The following is a 26,458-nucleotide window of genomic DNA, read 5'->3' on the forward strand; positions in this document are numbered from 1 at the left end:
ACTGGACTTGTGTATAAGTTCACATGCGCAAACCAACGCTTGAAACAAACCAGAAACTTTTTACAGCCAGGTTTCATGCTCGTTAAGTTTGTGTGTTTGATACCTAAAGCTAGATTTTGGGTGGAGGATCACTTGAACACTCCAGCTGCCACAGAACGTGGTCTGCTTCACAACGATCTCTGACACACACACATTTCTCCTGTTGGTCCCCCAAAAAACACCAAAGCCGTCTCAGAGCGGACCCTCATAAAACATGTGACATGGCAGCACCCCCACCCATCCAGAAAAAGGGATCGTGTGTGTGTGTGTGTGTGAGACGAAGAAGAGCTATAAATTGCAAGCTGGCACTTTCAGGCGAGGCAGGAAGCTTTCTCGTCGGATTTAGGGATTGTGGGTAATCAGATCCAGGCAGAGGGAGGCGAATGAAACAGGAGCTGGTGTAAAAGAAGAGGAGGAGGAGGAAGAAACCAGCTCTAACACAAGGCATCTGCTCATTATTGCCCATGAATGCCACACTTTGCGTTTTCACTGATGCGGATACCTGCCTGTGTCGAGCCACATGATTTTAATGGAACCCCCCCCCCCCACCCCACCCCCCCGTTGTGTGTTTGCTGCAGATTTCAGCAAGAACTCGTTCTGAACCGCCAACGAAGAAACTCTTGGAAAACCTCCAAGCCTTTGTTGCACACAGTAAATGCCACCATGGCAGGTTTTCTTCTAGATAATAAAGCAATAAACAGGAGATTCAGACTCCTAGTTTGCACGTTTCTATGACCCAACACCCTGCATTCAGTCTGGGTCTCTTTTTACTGATTTGGGCCTCTTGGTTCCAGTGGTTCCCAAAGTGGGGGCCGCGTGGCAAGGCTAAATATAAATGATGCATTATTCTTCTGTACTGCTAGCAAAGCATGGACAAGTTTGTGAAAGGACTGCCGGGTAAACGTAAAGCTAACGACGAATCCAACGTCACAACTACCGAGACAAAGACGAGACAATATGACGAGACATATCTCGCCTTCAGCTTCACCAGTAACCACGGTGGGTAATGAAGAGATCACAGCGTGTTGTGAGTCTCAAAGTATTAGTTTCTGACCGTATGAAGTAGGGCTGCACACTTAATCGAATATTAACCTCGATCACGAATTTTCCCACAATTAAATGAACTTTAAATGTTTTTAAACAAAAGGGGGGAATCTCTGTTTTAGACAATAGTGTGCTTCCAACTTTGTGTTTGTCCCTTTCCTAACATGACGATAGCCCCCCCTGCACAAAGCAGCTCCATAAAGAAATGGTTTTCCCAGTTTGCTGTGGAAGAACTTGGCTGGCCTGCACAGAGCCCTGAACCTCGACCCCGTCCAACAACCAACGACCCCTGATCACCCAACATCAGAGCTGGACCTCACTGATGCTCTGGTGTCTGAATGGGAGCGAATCCCTGCAGCAGCTTCAACATCTGGAGGACGGTTCCAGTGTCCACATACTTTTGTCATGTATGCCCACACCTGGTTACATGCATGCTGGATCAAACTCAATGTTTTGATTCAGATCAGGAAATTTAAAAGACTGCGTATCTGACCAGACAGTCCTTGCCAGCTTTCAGTACTTGGCAGTTTTGTACCAGAAGCGTTTTGAGGTTTGATATTCTACTTTCTAATAAACATTATAAAAATCACGTACTGACTTGTTTTGAGATGCTGCTACTCGTGTCAAACTGCATTATAAAATAGGGGGGGGTTATCTCACACCTTTGAAAGACTTTTACATAGATTTATTTTATATTGTTTTGACTGGCCGCCGTTGTTTCCCAAGCAGCCCAGATTTGATTGAATTACAAAGCTCTGCACAGCCAACAGCCCCCGACCCGGCAGCTTGTCCCTGACCTGCGGACCCCAGAGGTGGGTGTGAGGTCAAACTCAAGACTCTCCAGCCTTCTTAATTACTCAGGCATCTGAGGTCACAAAAGCCCTGCAGCGAAGTCCTGCAAAAACATACCTGAGAGGGTTTCTCTTGGGATTTCTCTGTTATCCGCACTGTGAGTCAGATTAATAACTTAACTAAACTGTGACCAAAGGAAGGAATGCACCACAGCAAAGGCAGAGAGCACCATGGGAAGGAAACATATCTAGCCATGTTTGTTTGAGGTGTAACATGAGACGAGCAGTTATTTAAACCTTTTGTTTTTTACCTCGCAGCAATTAGAGATGATCTGTTTTGCATTAAATAAGTCACTTCTCGAACATAGCAAGATTAGTGCAGTCACGCATGTGTTTGGGGAGAGAGCTCCAGGGGGAGAAGACCAGAGGAGAAGGCCCTGACACCCCAGGTCCAGAGCTTGGTCCTGCACAGGAGGTTGGTCTCAGATGAACGGGGACTGCGGGAAGGTGTGTGGTGGTGGAGAAGGTCGTTGAGCCAGGAGGGGGTCTAGTTATGGAGGGCTTTGTGAGTGAAGAGAAGGCCCTTGAGTTGAATCCGTTGAGAGACAGGTAGCCTGTCTACCTCTATCAAGACGCCACAGGTGTTGTGCAGGAAACAATGGGTGTGTGTTTATAGTGTACAAAAAATCAGGGCATCACCTCACGTGAATGTTTTCACCAAAACACCCACATCTCTGTTAGCGTGGCTGGAAAGTTCAGATTTTAATTTTGAGAGTGTCTAATTGACTTGTTGAGTTTGAATATTTCTGGCAGTGAAGCTCAGCCCCTGCAGAGTAGCCTTTAGACGTCCATCTTAACAAGTTATTTAATCTTAATCTTCTTTACATTTTCTTTAAACAATCAGGTAGTTTGGTGAGATCATTTACTTAATTAATTCCAGTTCTTAAGAAGACTCTATACCAGATTAAATGACGTGTGTAGATGGATTTGTTTTAACTCTTTCTTTGCGTTTCACTTCTCGTCTCAGTTTCTCCTCCCCGCTCAGAAGCTCTTTCACTCTCTAACAGAGTCTGCAGCTCTGCTCCTCGGTACAAAAGGCCTGGGTGAGGTCCAGAGCTGTGAGGGCAGTTTGTCCAACACGCTCAGTCGCTCCGCTGAAGACTCCCTCCTTCCTGTCTGTGGGGGGTTTTTACCTTGGGTGGCAACAGCATGTGGAGAGCCAGGGATTAGTACAAAGGCAGGGTGCTGTTTAGTTGTATGTGTGTGTGTCCTGGTTTGGATGAGTTGGCATGCAGCCAGAGGTCTTTTAAGTGAGTTACTTTTAGAAGGCCCTTTCAGATTTGGCCGTCACTATAGTCTAAGCTATTTAAATGAGTTACACACACCAAGCCCTTTAAAGTAAGATCCAATCCCTTTAAGAAGGTCTGACCCTCAGTTGGACAGAGCCACCGGTGGGATCTGTAGTTGTGTTTGAATTTACAGTTCTGTTTCTCTGCAGCTGTAATGAAGGCCCCCAAAACTGGAAGACTCGAGTCTTAACTCTCTAACTCACTTAAAAAGTGCTGAAAGCAGAGATAGTCAGCTACGAGGAGGTGTTTTCCTGCTATTTCCTTAACTAAAACATGAGTACGTTAAAGCTGCACTGAGTAATTTCGGAGCAGGAGGGGGTCAGAGAAACACATCAGATCACAACACATCCCTGAGATATCGGTGACATATGACATAAGTGTTTAAGTGACTGACAAAGTAAGGATACAACACAAAGGACATAAACATGTCACACAAATAAAAAGAAGAAATGAGTGAAAACATTTTTTTGTTGGTTTTACAAAAGTTAGGATGAAGTATTACTACAAACGCTCCAAGACACAAACTTTAAAGCTGCAAGAATCGTGTTTTGGCCACTAGGGGGTGGAAACACATCAAAACAAGCTGACAGACATAATTGCTGGATTTCTTTATGGCACAAAACAGACAAAGAGGGCAGTTCTTTCAGGACAAACTCACCCAAAGCTTCCAGATGTTTTGTTGAAGTGAAAGGATTGAAAGCATGGGGCCAGTGGAAAAATCACTTCCAAGATGTTTATCTTGTTCATTGAGGAGGAAGAAAGAAAGCAACAGAAATGTGGTCTCAAGTTGGAGAAACAAAAGCACTAACCGATCCACTGGTGTGAGATAAAAGCTACCAATCTTTTCCTCCATATTTTAGTTTGTTAACGCTTATTATTCCAAGGTGTCACAATTATAATGACGACGACATGCTGATGTTTAAAAATGCAGCTTTCAAAGCAGCTAATGACCTGAACCAGTAATGGCTGCTCACTGTCGTCTCGGACATGTGGACTGTCTAAACTGCAGCCCGTCCTGTCATAACATCTGTCCACATGTGCAAAGTGGTCACGTCTCAAGCTATAGCCAGACACCCTGAGAGTTTACATTATCTCCAGTCCTGTTTTCCGTCCGTCAGGAATGTGGCACTGACTCGAGGGACGTGACCCATCACGCTACACGGCGGATGCATGACATTCAAGTTCAGCCATATTTATAAAACACAGCTAAAGCAAGCAGTGCTGCCCAAAAGACAAATGATGAGGGTAAATGTGTTTTCCTCTCAGATGCAGTTTACATAAGGTTTTCAACACCAATTACACAGAACTCAGTTTTCAACCTGGCAAGGCTTTACAAGATTTAGGTTAACCCCTTTGTCCCAGCGGGAACTCCGGGTTGATTTTGGTTCATTTTTGCAGACTGTCTATGCATTCATTTTGTTTTTGTTTAGCACCATTTAAACTGTCCCCACCCCACTCAGTGTCCCTTTTTTCAGCACAAACTCAGCTATAATTCTTCTCATTTGATCAATTTAACAAATTATAAAGCTGCAGAAAAATGACCCATGTTCTATAGAAATATACAAATCTTTAGTCATAATCACTCAGAATATTATTGTAGAACAGTTCTATATTGTTTTACTATTGCATTCATATGTATAAATACATATGAATGCAATAAATAAAACTATAACATAGACTTTTTACATGTTTTACAAGTGACTTTATCCCATTATTTTTGTGCCTTCTTCATTGAAAGTCTGTGTATGCCCATAAATCATTGAAAACATTAATAATTCAGTTAAAACATTTATTTAAAGACATAAATGAACTGATGTTACTGATGAATAGACGGCATGCAGAGGGTTAATTTTGCCTACTTTCATACTTCTGACTTAAAAGCTGTAAAAATCTAAAAGTGGATATTCAAATCTCCGTTAAGATAGAAATGTTATCTGCCTCCAGAATTAATATTTTTATTAGGGAAGTTTGGTTTAGAATGAACTTCTGCTTTCTGCTCTAGGATGTAAAAAGCTGAAATCTGTCACTAGATCAGTTTCCAGTGGAGAGAGTCAGGAGAGATAGGGGAAAGAGCGTGGATGTTTTTCACAGTGTCGTGACTGTATGGTATGTACCTCAGGCCTCTGAACCACCATAACTCCCCAGGAGGAGGATGTGTTGTTATGTAGTCCGTCCATATGCTACCCACTGCCTCTTTTCCAGAGGATTCCCTCAGCTCATGTAACATGTATGCGTTTCAGCTCTAAATCCAAACTACATTCAATTTATCGAATGTCCCGCCATCATTATACATAGATTTACATGAGGAAAATCCTGTTTGCAAAGCACTCACGATGTTTTTGCTGTGCACCTCTCAGACATCACCTGTCAATCAGACAGTTTGAGTTTTAGCTGGCTAGCTGCTGATCACTGCCTTGTTGCTCTCTTTATTGTACTTCGATGCCTCTTTATTGCGAACAATTCAAGCGAAAAAACACATCATTTTCAGTTCAGCAGGAAAAGCAGCCTCAATATTCTCCAGACATTTCTAACCTTTCAGTTTACAGCACTTCAGCTGTGAAAACCCTCACTGTGATCTGCCCCATGGGGAGCCACCCAGCCATTATCCAAATGAATAGTTTTATTCCTAAAATGAATCGCACCTACTGTCATAAAATGTTTACAGATGTGAAAAGCAACACTCAATTGAAAAAAGCTAACATTTAAGATACACATGCCTGCACTCAAACTCCACATCATTTGAACATTAACTAAAGCAGAATCAGAACCAGAACCAGGAATACTTTATATAGAAAACATGCTAACTTACATTCGGTTCACAAGAAAATCAACTAGCAGGCACGAAGCACTGGCCTGGTCTGTTTTTCTTCTTGTCAGAGTCACATTATCTGGTAACGTGCTCCTTTAAAAACAGCTCACTGGTTTTTTACACCTTTATTCGTGCAAAGAAAGTCGACAGAGCTGTTGTAGTTATTGTTTATGTCTATCTTCTAAAGGTCTCGGTGTGTGTGTCTTATTGTGAAGGACACCTCTGCTGTGAAGCCTCCTGTTTGTGTTGATTAATGTGTCTTTTGGGGACTAATCTAATGCTCTTGAGTTGCTCTCAGTGTCTGTAATGTGTTTCCAGGTTAATAATTAACGTGACTGGCCTGAACCTCGCTGTGGGTTGCCAGGTTCAAGTTTAATGTCAGGAGAGGTTTGTGAGGTGTTTCCTCGAGCATCACGCTGTGCTCAACAGTAGTGGCTGTAGTGTTTGTTTCTGCAGTGGGAAAATATGATGTAACAGCAGTTATGGTGGTTGACTTATAGATTTCTTTTCTATCTTGCTTATTGTGTTGCATTTAATGGCCCTCAGGCTCTTGACAATTGTTAAAACTCACAAACACAATGTTGTTCAAGATGAAACATTCATTTCTTTGCCTCTGGTTTACTCTGCATACAAATAAACAACCTAATGAGGTTAATTTATTTTCTATTAATTAATTCAAGTCATTTAAAGAGCAAAATGCCAAAAGATGCCAAGCGTTCTCTGGTTTCCAGCTTCCCAAATGGGATGCTTTGCTGCTTTTCTTTGTTTTACATCGTTGTGCATTTGATGGACAAAACAAGCTGTTTGGACGCTGGGAACTTGTGATGGGACACTATTTACTCTAAAATGACTCAGAAATTGTTGACAATTACCGGCATACAAGTCATTTTGAAATATAATTTGGTTTTCAGCCACACCGTGACAACTTTACTTAACTTAAATGTAGTAACGTCATCAAAGCTCAACTCTTTTGTCATTCATTGACTCTGATGCCATGTTGCATTGGGTTCATTAGGTTTTAGGGTCTTTTCATTTTGAGCTCCTTTAATATTGAGGTTTGCGGATACAATGTAGAGTTTATTTGTTTAATTGAGCGTATACATTTTAAATGACTCCAAACATGTTCTCGTAACCATTTGGCTTGTAGACAGAAAACAGAAAACAATTAAGATGGCAAGAAAGTTCACAATGTGCCAACAAATAAACTAAACAAAGTTGTTGCAGACCCAGAATCCATGTCAGTCTGAGACACTCAGATAGTAAATGTTCCCGTTCTCCCGGTGTGTAAGTCTGCAGTGGGACGAGAGTGACACCAGTGATACCAGTATCATAGAATACAGAATCATAGTCATCACTGTCAGTGAGATCATGCATCATGGTGTTACTGTATATACACACATATACCAGTCATGATGGTTCTTCTCCACTTCAGGAGTAATATTCTATAAAGAAATCAGTCTTTCATTCATAATTCTACAAAGGTAGTTGTCAGTGACGACGGTCAGTACAGAGCCAATTAGCAGTGTCCAGTGCGCCATCTGGTGGTTGAGTTTAGGAGTATTTACCCAGAATATTTCCCATTTACAGATGACACAAGGTGGGACTGTGCCTGAATGTTGGACTGGTCGTTTATGTCACTGTGGAAATGAAAATAGGCATATATAACTTTATTTATTGCACTGATCTACTTTCTAAATCATTTGAAACATGAAGTAATCATGTTCACTTGGGTCATATTCCCACTGGTAGTACTGCTAGTACTGCTAAAAGTACTGTTACTGCTGTTACTACTCTCAATACTACCACTACTGTTATGGCTACTGCTACAACATCTGCTACTATTACAGAAACTACTATTAAATCAGTAATAAGAAGAAGAATACAAGCAAAATCATTATTTTCAATCACAAGAAGAAGATAAATAATAATAATTATATTGTATTGTTTATCCATTATCCCTTTTGGGAAAATATCTTTCTTGTCTTGCCCCTCTCTACAAGGAGACCAGTGTCTTGCTCATGGGCACCTCAGAGGATTAGTGGCCTCACCACTGCTGTGTTTTATTGCCCCTCAGCGGAGAGAGCGGCGCTGGGAAAACAGAAAGCACCAAGCTGATCCTGAAGTTCCTGTCGGCCATGAGCCAGCACTCCCTGGAGGTGTCGTCCAGAGACAGGACGTCACATGTGGAGGAGGCGCTGCTGGAGAGCAGGTCATTATTAATGTTGTTTATGTTATTAATGTTATTTATGGTGAACTATATGATGGTTAATGATCCTGCTCCTTCTTCTCTCCACAGTCCCATCATGGAGGCCTTTGGAAACGCCAAGACCGTCTACAACAACAACTCCAGCCGCTTTGGGAAGTTTGTCCAGCTGCATTTCAGCCAGAAGGGCAACATCCAGGGAGGCCGAATCGTTGACTGTATCCTTTAAAAGCCCCTCAGTGTTAAGTGGCCGCCACTTCCTTTCAACTGCATACTTCCTACGCAGGCTTAATACACAGGAAGGAAGGACTTGAAGGGGTTGGCAAAGCTGCCTTCAAGGGTAAAGATACAAGAAGGAGCCGCTGCCTTCACTTTCTATGAGGATTGTGAATCCTTTATGAGGAAGATGAGGATCACAGGCGACTGATATATAATCATCAGCAAACAAACTGTGACAGTGAGAAGTAAACTGTATTTGGTCGCACGATGATTTTTTTCTTTTTTGATGGTATCAGTCATAAAAAGCCCAATCCATTTCCAATCTGTTTGTAACTGGATATTACTACATATGTAACCCTGGTGTTCAGCTTGGAAAGTCAGGTGTAAGCTAACTAGCTGTGGCTACGTTGGCTGTTGGTCGAACATTAACAGAATCATGTTGGTAGCCACGGTAGAGTCCAACTGTTATGTGCCTTGACTGACACTTTTCTGACCACAGACCTCTTAGAAAAGGTGAGTCTTCGTCCTCTTAACAAATCTGTAATTGCATTTAAAGTGACGCTCAAATCAAAATCTATCAAACCTCCTGCAGCCTTCAACGGCTCCTCCTTCACAGAGCAGCTCTCAGTGGTGGTACCTTCACGTCTCTGTGTATATATATATATATATATATATATATATATATATATATATATATATAAACTGGCAGAGTTAGTGTTTAATGCTCAAAAGATATATTTTATGTGGAGTGCCACCTTAAGACTGTGAGTGTTGATATAAAGACGAGTACTCTTTCCCTACAGAACCGAGTGGTCCGGCAGAACCCTGGGGAGAGAAACTACCACATCTTCTACGCCCTGTTAGCAGGAACCAACAGCCAGCAGAGAGGTAAGTCGCATCACACGGAACTAAACTTCATGCAATATACAGAATAATAATATTACAAATCACAAGGTCCACAAAAAACACAATGTGGACACAGTAATATTAATTAATAAACACGTTGTAACAGCTGTTTCATGGTGCACACAGGAGAGAATGACAACTTAAAGATAAAACAACGGTGATGTGAATAGTGGCAAGCATATAAGCAGAAAAGGTAACAGTAAAATCACTGTGTGCCTGTCTGTGTGGTTGCAGAGGCGTTCGGGTTGACCAACGCTGACAGCTACCATTACCTGAGACAGTCCAGCTGCCTCCCTGACAAGACGATCAACGACAACGGCACTTTTCAGGATGTTCTGGTAACGCAGACACAACTGGCTTTATCACTAAAACTGTTCCAGTACATTCACACGTACATATTATAACACCAGACATATTAATAGGGGTTACGTATGTGAATATGTAGGATAAGTATGTGAATTTGTATTTAGTATGTTATGTATTGTATTCCAAATTTGATGTAGTCAAGTTTAAAAAGGCTTTTTATATATTCACCTGCATTTGAATGTACATATTTTGCCATTTATTTACATATATTATATTTCTGTATGGGACTCCTTCATTCATTTCTTCACAACCATAAATCAGAGTAAGAAACTCTCTGAACATTTGATCCTGATGAGACTGAAAAGTGAAACCACTGCTGCCAAACCCAAACCACCACACACGTAACTTCAAGTCAGTCCAAACCTCCCAAATACCCCCAAAGACTAATCAGCTGCTGAAGACGGATTGTAACTAACAGCAGCCTTCAGAGATGTTTTCCGTCTAGACCCAAAATAAACGAAATCTGCTTGTGAGGAATTCATCTCGAGTCCATCAGAGGCCGCCCGCCTGCAGCGAGAACACGAAGCTGCGAACTGTTTTCTTCAACTTCTTCTTTGTGTGTTCGTGGTTCCCAGAATTCCATGCGAACGATGCAGTTCACAGAGGAGAACATTGGGGAGATCCTGCGCCTCCTGGCCGGGATCCTCCACGCAGGGAACATCGAGTTCATGACGGCCGGAGGAGCACAAGTCTCCTCTAAATCAGGTCAGAGAGTTTCTCCTCTCTCCACGCCTCCCTCTGCTTTACACCTTTTTTGACGTCAATCTCTTTCACCGTCACTTTCAGTATTTTCCAATTTCCCTTTCGTTGTCTTGTCTTGCGACTGTCCTCACGGGAAGAACAACAGCATTAGTTATTCCTCCAAACGCCATTTTCATTGATTTAACTATGTATGTGATATATTTTATTTTTCTTTCCTTTCTTTCCTTTTAAAGCAAAAATGTAAAAAATAAAAAAAGTTTGGCAATTAAAAATGTAACTCGTGCACTCTTGCAAAGTATTGAAGTATTGAACTTTGTAAGTATGAGTTTCCTACTGCCAGTGAACGTTGTCTTCCTTCTGTCATTTCTTTCTTCCCTCTCTCCTCACGAACAGTGAGAACCTATCTGGGCTTTTTTCTATATGCTGTGTACTACTGAAAGGTTTGGTAACATGTTTCACACAGTCTGCAGTGTGTCTGAAGACGAATCCTTCAAAGTAAAACATCCTCAGTTCAGTGAAGAAGAGCAGGGATTTCAGCCGTCATTAACATTCTCTCTGGATGTTCGACTCGACTTGAGGTCTAGCCTTTGTGTAAACGGTCCGTTTGGCCCCCAAGGTCACTTGATCACCGGACTAAACAAATGCAAATGTGTTAAAGGTCGCGCTCGAAAAGGTGGCGACAGCAGTTATTGATTATTGAAAAGGCCATCGTGGTGACATGAGTTTGCCTCCTGCGGTTTGACTGGACTGAGATGGATGAATGAGAAGTAGGAGGATGCTGGGAGAAAAAACACATGTGACCAGTGGAACATTCTTGCTTAATTAAATAAATTAGATTCGAATGGAAAGCAGGATATTACAGGCAGACATCTTTTGATAATGTTGGCTGAGTTTTAGAATGATATTCTCAGCCCAAACGTCTCTGAAATCTCTGATGATGAGGTTTGTGTGTTCTTTACAACAGCAGCTCTCAGCCGGACGTCTGACCTCCTGGGGCTGAACTCAGATCAGCTGGCCGAGGTCCTGACCCATCGGTCCATGATCCTCAGGGGCGAGGAGATCTCCACACCGCTCACTGTGGAACAGGTCGGTAAACTCCAGTCACCACACCTGTATAATCACCTGCAATGATTCCTGTCACTCCTGATAGCAGTAAATCCTTTACTCGTTCATGTTTTAGTGTTAAAACAAACATGATGAATCATAAGCAGCACCTAAACACGCTGAAATGTAGTAGTATGATATGATGAGTGTAAAACAAATCGAGCTGAGTACTTTTCATAATAAAATGTTAAGAGACTCGCTGCTCCTCTGCAGGCGGTGGACTCCAGAGACTCCATGGCCATGGCACTTTATTCTCAGTGTTTCAACTGGATCATCCGCAAGCTCAACAACCGCATCAAGGGCAAAGAAGACTTCAAATCCATCAGCATCCTGGACATCTTTGGATTTGAGAACTTCGAGGTGTGTTTGAACCAGAGGAAAGATTCGTCATGAAGCACTATTAGCACTGTCAGACACACACTTACCAACCAAACAATATATAAACTAAAACCAAAGCAAATAATAAATGAATAAAACTCAGGGATCCCAGTGCTTTCTAGCTCTTTTTTGTGTATCTGATATGAACCCGGAGTATTATATTGTCTCAGGGATAAATAAAGTTCATTAAATGTAACTGAATTAAATTAAATTCAGATCCCTCCCACAAGCACACTCAATTAAACTCAACATTATGACCTTTTATTTCCCCTTACCCAAGTATTTTAATCAGATTTTAATTGTTAATCAAGAAATCAGTAAATACACCTCAGGGATTCCTTGTTCTTCAGTTCATTAACTCTCCGTCTTTGTGTTCTGTGTCTAATATCTGCCTAATTTTGTTCCCCACAGGTCAACCGCTTTGAGCAGTTCAACATCAACTATGCAAATGAGAAGCTTCAGGAATATTTTAACAAGCACATTTTCTCCCTGGAGCAACTTGAATACAACAAGTAGGTGGAGGTTTAGCCAAAATGTTGTTTTACAACAAGCCTTTAATGTTTTTATGCCATTAGCTGTCAGCTAATCTTCTGCAGAGAACAACAGTAAAGTTTATTTTAAAAGGTTTTCAGGCCGGGCAGGCAAACGTTGTGACACCTTCATTTTATGCTTTATAGGCTTATTAGTTCAACATTACCCAACAAAGTAATTGGCATAGCTCAAACATGCCTTGCTAAGTTTCTATTATTTGGTATTTACAATGAAATCCATATAATCAGTTATATGATTTAAGGTATGGTAACCACACCATCGTAACATAGCAGTAATAATGTTAATCCATATTAAAGGTCACATTCATGCTAGCTATTGGTTTCACCAAGCTTGTCGTGATTTATAACGGTGAAGGTGTGTTTTGTCTGGAATAAAAAGAATCTCTGTGAGCGGTGAGATTGAAATAAGATGTATGTAACATGGCGTTAGGCGGCTGCTGAGCCCTCTGTCTCACTCTTTAACACTGAAGCTAGCATGGAAAATCAGAGCCCTGCAGATTGTAGCCTGCCAAGTATTATGATTTCACATATCTACAAAACCTGATGTTTCTCAATATTTCAACAGCTGTTGAGGTCATCAGGCTGAAGGCAGTCAGTCCAAACCTCCACCAACACTCAGCTATTTTGTAATTTGCAAAGCTGCAGCCTGTCATGGCCGTGTTTGTCCTCTTGGTTTGATGTTTTTGGATAAAATGACACAAGAATGTCCTGCTGTTAGCTGGACATCCCGATTGTAGGTTCTTTCCTAACTTTCCCTAAAAAAATAAACGTGTCCAATGCAGTCAGGTGATCGTTGGACCAAAATCACAATCCATTCTTTACTGTTTGAAAAATCTCTGTAACAAGTCGTCAGGGGTGCAAACATATTCCTGGTGGAGGTGACATCTTTCCTCTTTGCTGGCAGAAGTCGACTGAAGGACTGGAATAATAAGAATGGGTTTACTTTCATGCCAGCTCAACTACCTTTAAATGCTGTCAGTTTCTTCGTGTGCTGTTGTAAATTCGGACCCCTGTTGTGTTTTTTTCTTTTGGCTGCTTCCTGCAGGGAGGGCCTGGTTTGGGTCGACATCAACTGGATGGACAACGGAGAGTGTCTGGACCTGATCGAGAAGGTACGGGGGGCGATTCAAAACTTGACTTGTAGTGTAGGATGATGATAAAGAGTGTTTCTATGTCTTGTCGCAGGAGAGATTAGTTCTAACTTAATGATAATACATAATCAGATGATGTTGATGGGATACTTTATTGAGGATGCAGTGGAGATGATATTACTTCTAATACTTAGCTGAAAGCAGTTTTTGGAAGTATTTTAAAACGAGGGAACAGAAAATGACGTATTTGGGAGATATCCGTTTAAAGTATTGATTATATGATTAAAAAATAACAATAGAGATCAGAATAGACAAACAGGTGTGATGATGATAGTGGCGAGGATGAGATGGTGATGATATAAATCATGTTGATGATCTCTCCGTGTTTCCATAGAAACTGGGTCTCCTGGCCCTGATGAATGAGGAGAGTCACTTCCCCAAAGCCACCGACGACACCTTGCTGGAGAAACTCCACAGCCAGCACTCAGTACGTCTCCGTCCGACATCATTTCAGTTGACCTTTTCACCTTTCAAATCAGCTCATCTCGTGTTCCTTCACAACTCAAGAGCATCTCGTCAGTAGCTGTCGTCGGACTGAAGTTTGGCGTTACGGTTGTTTCTCTGATGGACGCAGTGAAAACACTGAGCTGCCGTGTTTCTGCCTACTTAACACCAGACAGAAGCTCAGTGAAAAAGTTTAGAATTAAGAGAGGAGGAAGCTAATACTGTGAAGCCTAGACTTCGACCAACTGAAAAAATACCAGCGATTGTATTAAGGATATCAATCATCATTATTCAGACTTCGAGTGATCGTCAGTCGTCACAAATGAATCCAGTCATTAGCATTTATATATTTCATAGTGACAGAATAAGTTCTATTCTGTGTAAGTGGTCTTGGAAAAATTGTGCTCATTTTCTAAACGAATGATGTGTCATGGAAATAATCCAGGTACTACTGTACATGGGGGTTTTAGACCAGCGGATCATCAAACCATGTTCAGACTGTTTATATTTCACATTGCATGCTATGGGGAGAGTAGTTTTAATGTTGTTAGCATCTGTTGCTAACAGGATACTGATCCCCGTTAGCACATTCTGGCCAACAGCTGTGCACGGGTCTTGGCTTTTGAATCTGGAGCAAACAGCTTGACTTGATTTAAACGATGTGACTTGAAGCAGTAAAGAGGTAGAAGACTTTAATTTGAATAAATATGAGCTTGTAAATATTTCAATGAATAATCTCTCGGCTGGCTCGCCTCAGTGACGCTTTACAGCCTTATTAAACAGGATTATGATCAAATAAAATCAAATTGTTGATTGTTTTAAAGAAGAAATGTAAAATTATTCTGTGAGTAGAGACTCATTGTCTTCTACAATATGACTAATTTAGCTATTTCCTTTCTCTTGCTGCAGAAAAACTCTTTCTATGTGAAACCTCGTGTTGCTGTGCACTACTTTGGAGTCAGGCACTATGCAGGAGAGGTGAGACCCTAATATCTGTGCTGCCAATGTATTTTTTATTTAGTTTTCTGTAATAGAACATAAGATTGCTTAAAACATTATAGATGGGGCTTGTTGTTCTTTGTTACCAAAGTTCACAAACATCCTTTAAACTGATCCATTTAAAAAGAATATCCAGGACGCATGTTCAGGAGCTGCTCCTCTCGTCTTTGTTCCTGTAAAACTCTCTGACGCCCCCCTGTGGCTTGTTGCAGGTGGTGTACGATGTGAGGGGGATGCTGGAGAAGAACAGAGACACTTTCAGAGACGACATCCTCAACCTGCTGAGGGAGAGCAAGTAGGTTGCAGCATTCCTAACTTTCCTTTATCGAAGGAGAGGCTCGACGTGCTCCGTCATCGCCGCTGTTACGCCGGAGAAAGAGTCGGGGATTGAGTTCCTCGCTCAGTGGCACGCTGGACTGTGTCTCCAGATTTTCTGAAAAACCTTCACCTCATAATCCAACTTCTCTCTCATTGCCTGCTGAGCTCAACTTACGCTGCACCAGTACAGATGAACGTTTTCCATTCCAAAAATAACTGGTGCTTTTTCAGAACAAATACATGATCATTTGAGTTTGTCGTCCTCCTCTGTGCACAGCTCTGCAGCCTCACCTGGTCAAAGCCGCAGTCTGCACCTGTCACAGCTGGGTTTTTTTTGTCAAGCAATAATCAAAACTTCTTTAAACATTTGCACCCAAACCTGATTTTTCACTAAACTCACTCTGATGTGGTGGTTTTAGAGACTCAAATGTCCTTGATTGAAACATTTGTTCACTTTATTTTGTGAATTCTTAAAGAGGATTTGATGCCATAAAGTTAAAATACATTTTAACTGCAGTTACTGTTAAATTGTGAAGCTCTTGTGCTGTGCTGCATCCATGTCTGTTTTCCACTTCAGTTAATTCAACGTTCAGACTCTGCATGTTTCCCTTTGTTTTGAAAGGTTGGACTTTGTGTACGATCTGTTTGAACACGTATTGAGCCGAAACAAACAGGACACTCTGAAGAGCAGCTCCAAGCGCAGACGGCCCACAGTCAGCTCCCAGTTTAAGGTAAGTCACATATAAACAACATGTTTACTGTTGAGTCTTCCTCGCTGTCAGTGTTCATCGGTGCTAAATACCATGACTGACTAACACAACAGAGCTCACTGGTCTTCATTAGGGGACATTGCACAGAAGTACATGTTACTAGTGCTGGTAGAAGCATTATTATCATCTTTGCAGAAGTAGAAGCAGCAGTCTTAATATTACTAGTTATTAAAGATGTATTAGTTGTAGTAATACGCAGTAGCTTGTACTTATAGTGGTAATAGCGGTTGTGGTAGTAGTAGTAGGCACTTATAGTAGTAATTGTAACAGCAGCAGTAGATGTAATTGTTATGATAATAATATTAATAGGTTGCATTGTTGTAGATGTCGCAGTAAAAGCAGTAACTAACTAGCAATTAGCAGTAGAAGTAGTAGTAGTTAATACTAGTATTAGTAGTAGTTGTTGTTGTTGTGGAAACCATAGTAGCAGCAGTTGTTATAGTTATTACAGTAGTAATATTGGCGATGGTAGAACTAGTAGAATTACAAGTTATTGCAGTTTCAGTAATAGTTGCAGTAACTTCAGTGGTAGTATTAGATATTGCAGTAGCTGTCGTAGTGGTAGTAGTAGTAATAGTTGTACCTTTTGTTAGGAGAAGAGATGCTGAAAATATTAGCAGTCATACTAATAATAGTAGCAGCATCAGTAGGTGTAGTACTACCTCTGCTATGAGAAGAAGCAGTAGAAATATAAGTAGTATAAGTAGAAGCTGCAGTAGCAGTAGTTATAATAGTAATACTTGTAGTAACAGAAGTGTTTGTACCCGTTTGTTCTGTTGCAGGTTTCTTTGCACTCCCTGATGGCCACACTCAGCACTTCCAACCCGTATTTCATTAGATGCATCAAACCAAATACACACAAGGTGAGTGCTGATATAGGTATTCATGAACACACACACACACACACACACACACACACACACACACACACACACACACACACACACACCGCTTTGCCTTAAGCAAACATTAGCAGGTCAGGATGTCGGAGCACTGAAGTATCACAGAATCGTTTGTCATTTAATAATCAAACAGTCCTCCCCCACCCGCCAGCCGCAGACAGGAATGAGAAGTGTCTGGCCCCTTTGGTGCCCTTTGACCCCAGGTTGCCTAGCAACAGGCAGGAGTAGTGGAGAATGTGGGGGTAATGTACACAAATGATATACAGGAAAGAGTGGAGGGATTCAGCGTCTGCACTGTGACTCCCACCGCTGACTGGAGACGAGCCACATTCACAGAACGTTGTATTTCGTTTATGTATTTCCTGCAGTTTTCTATCTGTATAACTGACTGAAACTTGGGGGGGTTTAAGACGCCAGAGAGGTTGTTGAATGCTAACAAAAATAACTGTTCTGGCTCAAAATGATGAGCTACTCAAAATGTGCCATCCAACACAGTGGTAGATACTTGTTTAGTCCAGAATATGGAGAGAAACCCCCGGTAAGAAAACACAATGAAAACCAGACAAAGGAGCTGGGGCTGACCTGGAAACGGAGCATGACGCTGGATCGTGGGTGTGTTTGCTTGATTGACACTTGTTTCAGCTTATCACGCTCAGTCATGGTGGTTGTCGCCTCCTCGCACCACCTCATAACCAACCGGGCTCCGCTCTCTTTGCTCTACATTTTATTTCTGATTCGTAACTGGAAAGATCAAAACATCCGCTGCGGGTGACGTCACATGTTCGTCTACAGCCGGCGGTTTGACACAAACTCCCCCGGCCACCCGTGTATTGACTAACTCATCGGCAGGACCATCAGGACTCAGATCAGTATCTTATCGATGTCTGTCTGGATGCTTTGTCGACCCATTAGTAACATCACTGTAGAACGTCACGTCTCAAGTTGAAGTAGAAATACGATCGGCAGTGGAATCAGTCACATTGATTGCTGATGTCAGTAATTATTGATAGTTCCCATGCCTGGTCATCACGGGGTTTTCTACCACAGAACGTGTCCCTGCTAATTGGTTGTCTGGTACAAATGAATTCATATGTTAGGTATGTGACAGGGAGAGATTTTTCTGTAACCACGTGCTCTCTGGTGTAATACAGCGGCACTTAACCTGCCGGAGAATTGCGGATTTTCTTTAAGGAAATTAAGATGTCGTGAAGCAGTTTTTGTCAGCTAGGGTTATTTTTAAGTTCCTCAAACTGTTTAATCATCAAGGACTGTCATCTGCAAACCAAACAAGTCCGACTAGAAGAGGTTTGTGCAAACCAGTGCAGTGACAAATCCAGCCGAGATAGATTCAGAGAGTTATGGCAGCGGTTATGGCAGATTGTCAGGTGTTCAACTTATTTTGTCCACCCCTCTGTGTATTCACACCACTCGTTTCTCTGCTGGGCAGCTGTGACGGAGTCAGACGTGGACACTCAGAGGTTTGTGACGCAGACGTAACGCGTCTGTACCGTCACTGTGAGGAGTTTCGTGTGTTTCTGTCTGTCGTCTGTGGGTCTTTGTTGATTCACACAAACACAGAGGGTCCCTCTGTCCGCCACTGTGTGTGTGTGTGTGTGTGTGTGTGTGTGTGTGTGTGTGTGTGTGTGTGTGTGTGTGTGAGGAGCAACCGAGAAACAAACCTCAATTCTTTTTAAATTCTGACCTAATTGTGTCCAAACTGTCGAGAACCAAAATACACGGTCGTTTTGTGATTCTTGCCTGATTTCAAATATAGTTCTGTTCACTTCAGACTGTATTCAGTTCATTGCCATTTAACAGGTTTGGCTTATTTTACCCACCACACTCACGAGTCATACATGTCTGTACATGGAGTCAGATTGCTCATCAGAAAAATATAAGAACTGTTGATTAGTATTTGGGTTATTGGCTTATTTAGATTATTGGATAAATAGATAAATAGACAGAAAGATAGATACATGGGCACATAGAAGCAGAGATAAGATGTCTTTAGTGTCCTCTGGGAGACCAAAGGACAGCAGGCATGTTTTTATGAGGCGGGACACGACCGTCTGGACTCTTCTGATCGAATGTTAAACAAGGCTGGATGATGACTTTTGAATGGGGCTTAATGTAGTGAGAGAAGGAGGTGGGGGGAGGGGGGGGCTGCCCCAGGGGGAAACAAGGGTCAGGGGGGGGCGCTGACGTAACCGTGTGTTGAAGAAGCCTGCAGGGTCATGGGACTCCTGCAGATGGTTAGTTGAGCCTCTGTGGAAATATCAATATATTGACCGAATGCATAATAGTGTGGACAGACTGTTGGCTCTAAATACAATTAGGACACACAAACACAGACGTACTGTACACTTTCAAACAGTCACACACCAAAGACACGAGAGTCTCATCAGATACCTCAGTGATGGTGCTGGCTGGTATTTACTTACTTATTGTACAAAAGAAGACATTTATACAAGGCCGGTATCTTTAACCTGGGTTTTATTCTCACAATTGTGGCCATTCTGACTGTGATTCACCTCCAGACGAGTATAGCAAGACTCCTAAAGCTTTCCAGCTGAGCTTCAGTTTTACATAAAATGCTCTAAACTCTTCTTTCTCTGACGCTGACTGAATGTAAACACAGAAACTGACCCGTTTGGATTCGCTGTAATGAACCAAACTAAACTTGTGAGTCTTTTCGTCCTGTTTAAAAACCTTTAAAGTACTTTCTACCGCTTTAAGAAAAAAAGAACTGTAGGACCTGTTTCTGCTTTACCTGTAAAAACAAAACGTGATGGTGGTACATCAGTGCATGATACTCCAAATACATCAAGTCAGCCCTTTTTCTCATCTCACAACTTTATGTTTTGTTTTAAAACTTTGTTTGTGTGCTCATACGCTGACAGTCAGAAGTATATGATTCAGTTTGGATTAAAGGATGATCAGCAGGCAGATGTCAGCATTTACAGACATTTTCCTTTGTGTCTGTTACGCACCACAACTCCAATTCATGCTCTCTCACACACACACACACACACAGATAAATAGCTGTCATCCTCATCATCTTCGCTCATCAAATGCAGTCGCCCATCACCACAGCAACTCCATCCTGCCCTGCAGGCAGCATTATATCTGAATCTGTGAAACGTTCAAATCAATGGAACTGTCTGATTTCTTGATGTGATTCTACTGGGGTTTTTTTTTGTAGAAACTGGATGGAGATGAAATCAATCTGCTGTGATCACTCGCTTGTTCCTGACACACAGGAAGTGATGTATTTGTGTTTGTGGCTTGTTTGGATATTCTAATATTAGCATGCTAACAGCCCATGATTTAAACTTCTTGAAGGTGGACGTGGGCAGGGACATTCGAGTCCGCTTCCCTCCATATAAATACCGCAGTATTTTTATAAATACTTTTCAAATATTGGTATGTAGAGCAATATGCCATGTATGTAAATTCACATGTGAAATAATCAAACTGATGTTCAATGCAATGAACTGTGTTCTGAAGTCATTCTGAACAGTCGCACATCGCATGTGAAAACAAAAAGTCACACTTTGTGTTTTTAATTGCATGTTTCTATAAAATAAGAGATAAGATCAGATAGAACGTTCATCCAACTTCACCCCGTCCAATTTAGTGCCCAAGATGCTCTTTATAGCAAAATAAACATATACATACTTAAGTAAAATGGAGTAAAATAAATGTAAAAGAGAAACTTTTAGGTGATATGATTCGACAGGAAGTTAATAGATGATATAATTGAATTTTCACTCAGCCAAAGGCTCGTGTTCAGACCAGTTCAGCCGGGGTGTGAGGCGGCGTCACACCAGTTCATCAGACCAGTTAGCTGCAGTGAGAGGACACACAAGTCACCACCGCGTTTGAATGTAAACAGGCTGCTCTCTCTCACACACACACACACTCTCTCTCCCTCTGTCAGGCCCTACAAGTGGCCCGCACAAATTAGCCTCAGCGGGAGACGCATCGCCATGGCAACCACAGCCCTCCCTCTACACACAAAAAGGGGAGTGGAGTTCTGGGTTTGAAAGCCTTTGTTTGACTCTGTGGTGGCAGTGTGTGTGTGTGTGTGTGAGTGTGTGTGAGTGTGTGTGTCTGAGCCGGTCAGTCTGTTGAGGAGGGACACACAGATAGACGGCAGCTTTGGGAAGTTTTCTGTCATTTTCAACTTGTCTCTGATCTGACGAACCCTGGAGGAAGCGAAGCGGGGAGCTGCGATGCACGGTGAGACCTGATGCATGTTTTTAAATGGGAAGCGGTGCATTCAAGTGCGCGCTTGTTGCACGGGGTTTAAGTGTCCAGAGGAGGGTTTTAGTGCTGTGGAATGAGGTGAGACGCAGCGGTCTGTGTTCGGCTACATGACAGGCTTTTCAGGCAGTTTGATTTCCAGTCTTTTGCACACAAAAGTCTTGTTTCTTTCTAAAAGTGGCAGAAATATCAGTAAAATAATGGTAAAATTGATGGTTCTGGTGTAAATGTAGGAAAATGAAAGAAAAGAAGAAGTGATAGTCACATTTTCAAGCATGCATTTAATGTCTAAAGATGTTTTTGAATGACATCAGTTCATATCAAACTCTTCTGCTCAATACATTTAGATTTTTTGACCAAGACATATCTAATCAGCAGTAAAATAGAGCTGCAGCACTAATTAAGACTAGTCTAAATCAATATATGGACAGCTGCATTTTTTAGATAGCAATGGGCTTAAATTTGGTACAAAGGTGTGACAGCTGTGAAGGCTTCTCTGTGTTCTCTGGTGCTTTGTAGAACCGCTCTGTTTGAATATCAAGTTCCATATTAGAAGAAAGCATGTCATTTTTCTACCAATGTTAATTAGCTTAACAGCAAGAATGAACCCCATCAGTGTCATTGTTGCTGTGTAATGTTATACCGCCGTGCACTGGACGAACAGACCGTCCCTCTGGTGTTCCCTGTTTGTCGTCTCGTTAATTGGACTTGAAGGCTTTCAGAACCAAAATGACACACATTGAATTTCAGGAAGGAAAATAAAAACCATTTGACTCGAGATGGAGCCTGAAAGGCTATGCTTTGCAAGCGCACGATGATTTTTATAATTACATGGAGCTCGGAAGGCAAAGCACGATTGAGGCTGAAAACATAATGAGGAGACTGTTGAGTTAATGACATGATAATGAAGAGAAAGCAGTTCCTCTGATGATTGTTGTGTAAGAAAAGCTCTTTCTAGTGGGATTTCACTTTTGGCAGAAGCCTGCTGTTGATACTTCAATATGTCCGAAACTAAGATAATGTCCATCGCATCCTTCAGTGACGTATCCTAAGGTGCCAAGATTTAAAGATCTGGTGACATTTTTAATCTCTTCGGTTGTGTTAAAACAAAAATGCCAAACATTTGCTTGGTTCCATCTTCCCAACTGTGATAATCTGCTGCTTTTCTTTGATTTATATCATTCTGTATTGAATACCACATTGGACTCCTCTACCTCTACCTCTTCATCCAGCATGTTAATGTTCTTATAATTTCTCTTTTTAAACGTCTTCATACTGACCTGCTGTGTGCTACAGTCTGTGCATCGATTTTTATCATCATTTATTCGGATGTTTTTATTAGTTACGGGAACTTTCACAAAGAAGCTAGAGGTCATTTTCGATGCAACTTATTTGTCCATGATATTTATCTATCTTTGTATTTATTGGTTTCATCTAAGTAGCACTACCTCTGAAGGTTTCCTTTGTGTCGTTAGTGTTTATGAGAAATTCAAACCCACAAGAATCCTCCTGCAAACTGGGTAAGACTTGAATCCAGCAGGGTCAGGGATTTAGGTTGGATTTATGTCCATCTATGAGTGGAAAACATTGTTCTAGGGATTCCCCAAAACTCTGCGAAGGAGCCCCTGCTGAGCCGTGAGTGATAATCCCTGCTGGCTCCCACAGTCAGACCTGGACGCCCAGAAGCAAACAAGACTTCTGACAAAGAAACACAGAGGTCTAGATGCTCTTAGTCCTGTTTAAAGCAAGAATGTTGATCCTCACACAGAGGGAAAGTCTTCCAATGCATTCATCTTTAAAGGTTGAACAATAATATGTTGAAACATTCAAAAAGTCCAACTATTCTCTGGTTCCAGCTTCTCTCTCGAGTACAGTCAGTGGCAGAAAATCCTTTTGTTGCAAAGAAAAAAAGAAAATCTGAAGGGAATCTGAAGCCTTACACCAAACGTTTTCCTAAAGAGCAGTGACGACCTCTTCATCCAGAGAAAACTGGACTCACCAAAGGGAGAACATCTCATTTGATACTTTCTGGGTAATGATGGCCAATTATCTGTCGCTGCCACTGAAGTGCAATTGCAACCTTATATGACAATAACTGTAAAGTAGCCCACAGTATTTAGACAGCAATGTGTCAGAGCCTTGCGCACAAATGGGCATCCCAACTGGCAGGTAAAGTAAAATGTTCCTGTCGGAGGCCTCAAGCTTCAACGCATCTTAAAGCGGCCGAGTTTCACAGGGCAAAGCTGCTCACCAAGCACTGTTTTCTGAATTTTAATTGGGAGTCAATGACAGCTGACATTTTGACTTGTGGTCTGCAATGTGTTTCAGCCACAAATATCAGCATGCAAACCTTTCATGGTGTAGCAGATCTCATCCTGACTTTCTTTGCATCCCAAACACTTAATCACAGTTGCACGACCGACTGAGTTGTGGATGAATTGATGGAAACACTTTAGAATTTGAGAGTATTTGTTGAAAACCACATACAGATAATGCAGCGTTCCAGGTGAAGAATGGACGGCTCATCCTGAGCTCAGTTGTCTTCCGTGTTTTCCCCCTCTGGTTCCCAACCCCCTCGGGAGCGGACTACCACGCCCCCCTTTGTCCTGTTGAATGCCCCGAGCTCTGAGTCTTTTAGCAGGGAAGTTGGGCTGAGAAAGACACTGACTTTACCCCTCAGGCTTTTGTTGTCACGCCCCTGTAGAGGCCTGAGATGGTCTATCTGCCTCTGGATGCTGATTTACATCACTGTTGTTGTTCTGAGCTGATGGATTGTTGGACTCATTTATTTCAGACCAGTTATTCTGACGACTTGGCAAATGTACAAAATTATAATTGAAACAACCCTGAAATTTTGCAAACAATCCCACCAGGTTAGGGGATCAGGTCTGGCTCACGGTTAGTGTTCCAGTTCATCCCAAAGGTGTTGGATGGGGTTGAGGGCAGGGCTCTTCCATACCAAACTGGGAAACCATTTCTTTATGGAGCTGGCTTTGTGCACGGGGGCATTGTCACGTTGAAACAGGAAGGGGACAAATACAATCTGTGGACACAAAGTTGGAAGCACAATAAAAAAAATCGCATCGTATGCTGTAACGTTAAGATTTCTCTTCAGTGAAACTGGGGGGCACAAACCATGAAAAACAGCCACAGACCAAAACTAATATTTAAATGAACACAATAAGCACTTAGCTGCAAAGACAGAAAAGACATCAGATGGATATTGCAGATGACCACCACATAATTTGCATGTTTTTGTGGTTTTCTCAAACTTTCTGTGAAATATTCAAACCTTTACGCTCATTTCTAAGATACATTCATGAGTATTCATGTGTTATATTCTTGATGTGACACTCTAAAAAGTAAAAGAGCATTATTCTGTGTTCCCATCCCACAAGGATTTTTCTCTTCAGGATACAAAAGTGGTCTCAGTTAGAGCCATTAGTTCTCAATTCAGGCAGCTTTAGTTTATTCATTAATAGAAATACAGAATAGAAAAGATAAAATGGACCTTTCTGAAATAGAAAATGTCATGGATGAAGTGAGAAAGCGCCGTCTCTTCGGCTGCAGACCTTTCTTGGTCTTTCAAACTGACACAGAAGCAACGCTTTGACGCAGCATGAAACTCCTCCAGATTGTGTTTCAGAGAATGAAATAAAGGTATAAAAGAAGAAAGAAGGAGAAATTCCATTTCAAGTTGGTCAGGCAACTGTAAGAACCTCCCAAAAAGAGGTTGTTGGCATCCCAGAAGCAGCCAGAATCTGAGGAGGAAACGACAGAGATAGAGACCAGGGGGCAAAGAAAGGCAGGAGGCAGAGGGCAGCTTCCTGACACCGCTCGGCATTGTACGCTGCAGCCCGGCCGTATGCAAATGTCAGTTATGCTAATGAAGCCCCCTCTGCGGCCGGTGGCAGTTAAAGGGCGCCATTCAATCACTCAGTCAAGATCTGGTGGTGAATTGGCCTCCCTTCATCTCAGCAGCTCAAATGGGCCATCAACGGGCTATCAGGGGAGATGGGCGCCGAATAAAAGGGGCATTACGAGCGGGTTTGAAAGCACCCTCTTATTCTGAGCCCCCCCTACGCCCACGGAGGTTACAGGGTGAGAGGGGTCCCCGGGAAAATGGCTCTCACTGAATGCACTTCTGTAAGTAATAATGGTATCTCAATGCCAAGTGTGTTTTTTGAAGGGTTTTGATTTGTTGCTGGCTGCTGCTGTCGTATGCACTTCTGTCTCTGAGTTCACAGTTGTGAATGAGTGGTATGCACTGTTAGGAATGTGAATGTCTGTGGATGCGTGTGGAAGTTTAAAGGAATGGAAGCGGCGTGTGGTTTGCAGACATCATATGACATAGTTTGATGGTTTCAGCACTCAAATTATTGAGTTATTTAGCCTCTTTTGGCTCATAGTTTTGGTTTTAAAACATATTATATATGTATTTAGACACCAACTGGTGAACATAAAGGAGCTTTTATTATTTGTCAGGTGGACACAAACAAAACTCCAGCGGGATGACAATGATGACCCCTAGTATTTTGTTTTGTTCCCTTTTTGTACCCAGAATGCAAACTGCAATACAGATAATTCACGGCATCAGTGTTCAAACAGCAAAGGAGTCAGAATCCAAAATCAATCACCACAGCTGTGAAAAAAATGACACCTACGTCAAACACTGTGCTGGACGATAGCATCACACTGTGCATGGTAGATTGTCAACACTGTTATAATAGCGTCGTAAGAGCAGCTGACTGCATTGACTGGACTAAACTACAGTGGAACATTAAAGTGTCCCGCGGTGCTGAAGTGTCCTGCTATTACAGAATGAAAATCATCAGCTGATGCTGCCTCGGGGGTTGCTATTTGAATGTATAAACATCAACGTGACCTTTTTGTCACGTGAAACCAGAGGAAATATAATGTGCTTCATTGGTACCAGCAACAGATATATTGTCACTTATTTAACTAGTGTTAACAAAGAGCTTTGAGTATTTTTGTAGTTGCATGAGTTCATGATGACTCGACTCATTGTCTGACTCTCCCTTGACATATTTAACCATTATTTATTATATATCTTTATGGGGCCTAAACGTGGCCATTTGAGACATGAATGCGACCGTCTACAGCCAAACGGCCTCACATTTATCCTA

General features: G+C 41.9%; 1 protein-coding gene across 1 annotated transcript in view; it reads left to right on the top strand.

Moving 5' to 3' along the window:
• Positions 1-26,458, top strand: part of myo10 (myosin X) — a 110,013-nt gene that overhangs the window by 63,086 nt on the left and 20,469 nt on the right. The window contains exons 5-19 of the mRNA XM_070918307.1: positions 8,107-8,241; positions 8,329-8,453; positions 8,954-8,967; positions 9,258-9,342; positions 9,595-9,698; positions 10,302-10,431; positions 11,396-11,514; positions 11,746-11,892; positions 12,322-12,422; positions 13,507-13,573; positions 13,947-14,039; positions 14,966-15,034; positions 15,268-15,350; positions 15,996-16,104; positions 16,926-17,006. Coding sequence (XP_070774408.1) covers positions 8,107-8,241; positions 8,329-8,453; positions 8,954-8,967; positions 9,258-9,342; positions 9,595-9,698; positions 10,302-10,431; positions 11,396-11,514; positions 11,746-11,892; positions 12,322-12,422; positions 13,507-13,573; positions 13,947-14,039; positions 14,966-15,034; positions 15,268-15,350; positions 15,996-16,104; positions 16,926-17,006 — 1,462 coding nt within the window. The remainder of the gene's footprint in view (positions 1-8,106; positions 8,242-8,328; positions 8,454-8,953; positions 8,968-9,257; positions 9,343-9,594; positions 9,699-10,301; positions 10,432-11,395; positions 11,515-11,745; positions 11,893-12,321; positions 12,423-13,506; positions 13,574-13,946; positions 14,040-14,965; positions 15,035-15,267; positions 15,351-15,995; positions 16,105-16,925; positions 17,007-26,458) is intronic.

Source organism: Enoplosus armatus, chromosome 14 (assembly GCF_043641665.1).
Source record: "Enoplosus armatus isolate fEnoArm2 chromosome 14, fEnoArm2.hap1, whole genome shotgun sequence".
In the NCBI taxonomy this organism is placed as follows: Eukaryota; Metazoa; Chordata; class Actinopteri; order Centrarchiformes; family Enoplosidae; genus Enoplosus; species Enoplosus armatus.